Here is a 2684-nt window from a genome sequence, read left to right on the forward strand (position 1 = left end):
CAGCCTTTAATCCCAGGGAGTGGTGGTAGAAACCAAAAAGATATATAAGGCGTGAGGACCAGAAACTAGAGGCATTTGGCTGGTTAAGCATGTGGCTGGTTAAGCTTCAGGCTTTCGAGCAGCAATTCAGCTGAAAGCCATTGGGATGAGGACTCAGAAGCCTCCAGCCTGAGGAGACAAGACCAGCTGAGGATCCGGTGAGGTGAGATAGCTGTGGCTTGTCCTGTCTCTCTGATCTACCAGCATGGACCCCAATAACTCGGCTTGGGTTTGATTTTATTAATAAGAACTTTTAAGATTCCTGCTACATCACCCTCAATATCTAACTCCAGGTTTTAATTCTTAAGACTAATTAGGATCAGGCTTCAAGGTCCAGTCTTGCTCCCCACCTCCAATTGGTAGATAAGATGTAAGCTCTCAGCTATAGCTCCAGGGCCATGCCTGCCTGCTGCCATGCTCCCTGCCGTGATGATCAGGGGCTCACTCTACGAAAAATGTAAGCAAGACCCCAATTAAATGCTGTCTTTTTTCTTTTCTTTTTTTTTTTTTTTTTTTTGGTTTTTCGAGACAGGGTTTCTCCGTGTAGCTTTGGTACCTTTCCTGGAACTCACTCTGTAGACCAGGCTGGCCTTGAACTCACAGAGATCCGCCTGCCTCTGCCTCCCGAGTGCTGGGATTAAGGGCGTGCGCCACCACCGCCCAGAGGATTTCCAGTATTTTTATTTTATGACTCTATCCCGAACACTTCAAAATTTTCTAGAAGGACTCGGACAGCCCGGGTGTGAGGAGAGCTGGGGAGGCGGCCCGGGGAGGCAGGTTCCTCCGGCCGCCGCGGGGCCTCCCTCCTTCCGCCCGGCCGGCGGCGCTGAGTGGACGACGGAGCGGGCCACTTCCGCTCGCCCCCTGCCGTGGGAGCGGAGAGGGCGGCAACATGGCGGCCGCCGGGCCGGCCGCGCGTCCGGGGACCATGAGCCGCAAGGAGTACAAGGCTGCCCTGAAGAAGGAGAGGCGGAGGAAGCGGAGGCAGGAGCTCGCTCGACGGAGAGACGCCGAGCTGCCGCCGTCGGAGGCGGAAGAGGACGCCATCGCCGAGGAAAGGCGAGTCGAAGAAGAAAGGCTGGCGGAGGAGGAGAGGCAGAGGTTACACCGAGCATGGCTGCTGCGGGAAGAGAAGGCGCAGGAGGAGTTCAGGGCGAAGAAGGAGAGGGAGGAGGCGGCTCGGCGGCGGAAGGAGGAGGAAGAGAGAAAGCTGCGGGCCGAGTGGGAAGAGCTGCAGAGGAGAGAGCGCGAGGAAGAGGAGCAGAAGCGGCAGGAGAGGAGAGAACGGGAGGAAGCCGTGCGGCAGATGCTGCGGCGGGCCGAGGAGGCGTTGGGGGGCGGCGGCCCCTGGCAGAACCCGGAGCCGCCGCCGTCGGAGGTCAGGGAGAGAGGTCGAGCCAGCTGTCCGTTCTACAGCAAGACCGGGGCGTGCAGGTTCGGCGAGCGCTGTTCGCGGGCCCACGACTTCCCCGCCTCCAGCCCCACGCTGCTGCTCAAGAGCATGTTCACCACGTTCGGGATGGAGCAGAGCCGGCGGGACGACTACGACCCCGACGCCAGCCTGGAGTACAGCGACGAGGAGACCTACCAGCAGTTCCTGGACTTCTACCACGACGCCCTGCCCGAGTTCAAGAAGGTGGGCCGGGTGGTCCAGTTCAAGGTCAGCTGCAACCTGGAACCCCACCTGAGGGGCAACGTGTACGTTCAGTACCAGTCGGAAGAAGACTGTCGGGCCGCCTTTTCTCTTTTCAATGGACGGTGGTACGCAGGGCGGCAGCTCCAGTGCGAATTCTGCCCCGTGACCCGGTGGAAGGTGGCCATTTGTGGCTTGTTTGAGGTACAGCAGTGTCCAAGAGGGAAACACTGCAACTTTCTTCACGTGTTCAGAAATCCCAGCAATGAATTTAGGGAAGCCAACAGAGACACCCACCTGTCGCCAGATTGGCCTAGCTCCTCCCTCGGTAAGAATTGGGAGAGGAGGGAAAGGACCGGCCACCATGATGAACACTACGTGGGGTCAAGACGAAGGAGCCTGAGTCCAGAGCGCTCCTACGAGAGGAAGGGCGAGTCTGACAGGAAGAGCGGTAGTAATCACAGGGGGGGAAAGTCTCACAAACACATGCGGCAAAGTCGTGAGAGGCGCAGGTCACTGAGCAGAGGACGAAGAAGGGATCACAGCCCTGTCCCCTGGAGCAAGAGCCGGAGGAGTCGCCGGAGCCGGAGTCGGAGCTCATCAAGGTCCAGGAGTCATGGCAGGAGGAAATCAGGTAGTAGAGACAGAACCACCCAGAGTCCCAAAGCTAAATAAACTTGGTTGTTTTCAAATACCAGTCTGTTTATGGCAGCTGCTCCCCTGTACAGTTTGACCAGACTAGTCAAACACTCTTGTGTAAATCATACTTTTTGATAAATTGTATATATAATAATATGAAATTATTTGTAACTTTGAGAGCGTCACGGTTTTTGTTGTTGTTTTCTGTCTCTCTCTCTCTCTCTGTCTCTTTCTGTGTGTGTGAGAGAGAGAGAGCGCGTGTGTGTTATCACAAGTACAGAGGTCAAAGGACAATTTTCACGAGTCAGTTACACAGTGAAACCCAGGGACAGAACTGAGGTCATGAGGCTTTCACACCAAGAATCTTTACCCT

At 56.1% G+C, this 2684-nt stretch overlaps 1 protein-coding gene across 1 annotated transcript; it reads left to right on the forward strand.

Moving 5' to 3' along the window:
* The first annotated feature begins 928 nt into the window (after positions 1-928).
* On the forward strand, positions 929-2433 carry LOC114708678 (U2 small nuclear ribonucleoprotein auxiliary factor 35 kDa subunit-related protein 2-like). The gene has a single exon (XM_037208815.1). It carries the CDS (start codon positions 932-934, stop codon positions 2345-2347), a length of 1416 nt encoding a protein of 471 aa, XP_037064710.1. The 5' UTR covers positions 929-931; the 3' UTR covers positions 2348-2433.
* The last annotated feature ends 251 nt before the right edge of the window (positions 2434-2684 follow it).

This window comes from Peromyscus leucopus, chromosome 9 (assembly GCF_004664715.2).
Source record: "Peromyscus leucopus breed LL Stock chromosome 9, UCI_PerLeu_2.1, whole genome shotgun sequence".
Taxonomy (NCBI): domain Eukaryota; kingdom Metazoa; phylum Chordata; class Mammalia; order Rodentia; family Cricetidae; genus Peromyscus; species Peromyscus leucopus.

What these genes read in the sequence shown, in the direction of transcription:
- LOC114708678 (XM_037208815.1), top strand. Translation starts at nt 932, where the DNA reads ATGGCGGCCGCCGGGCCGGCCGCGCGTCCGGGGACCATGAGCCGCAAG.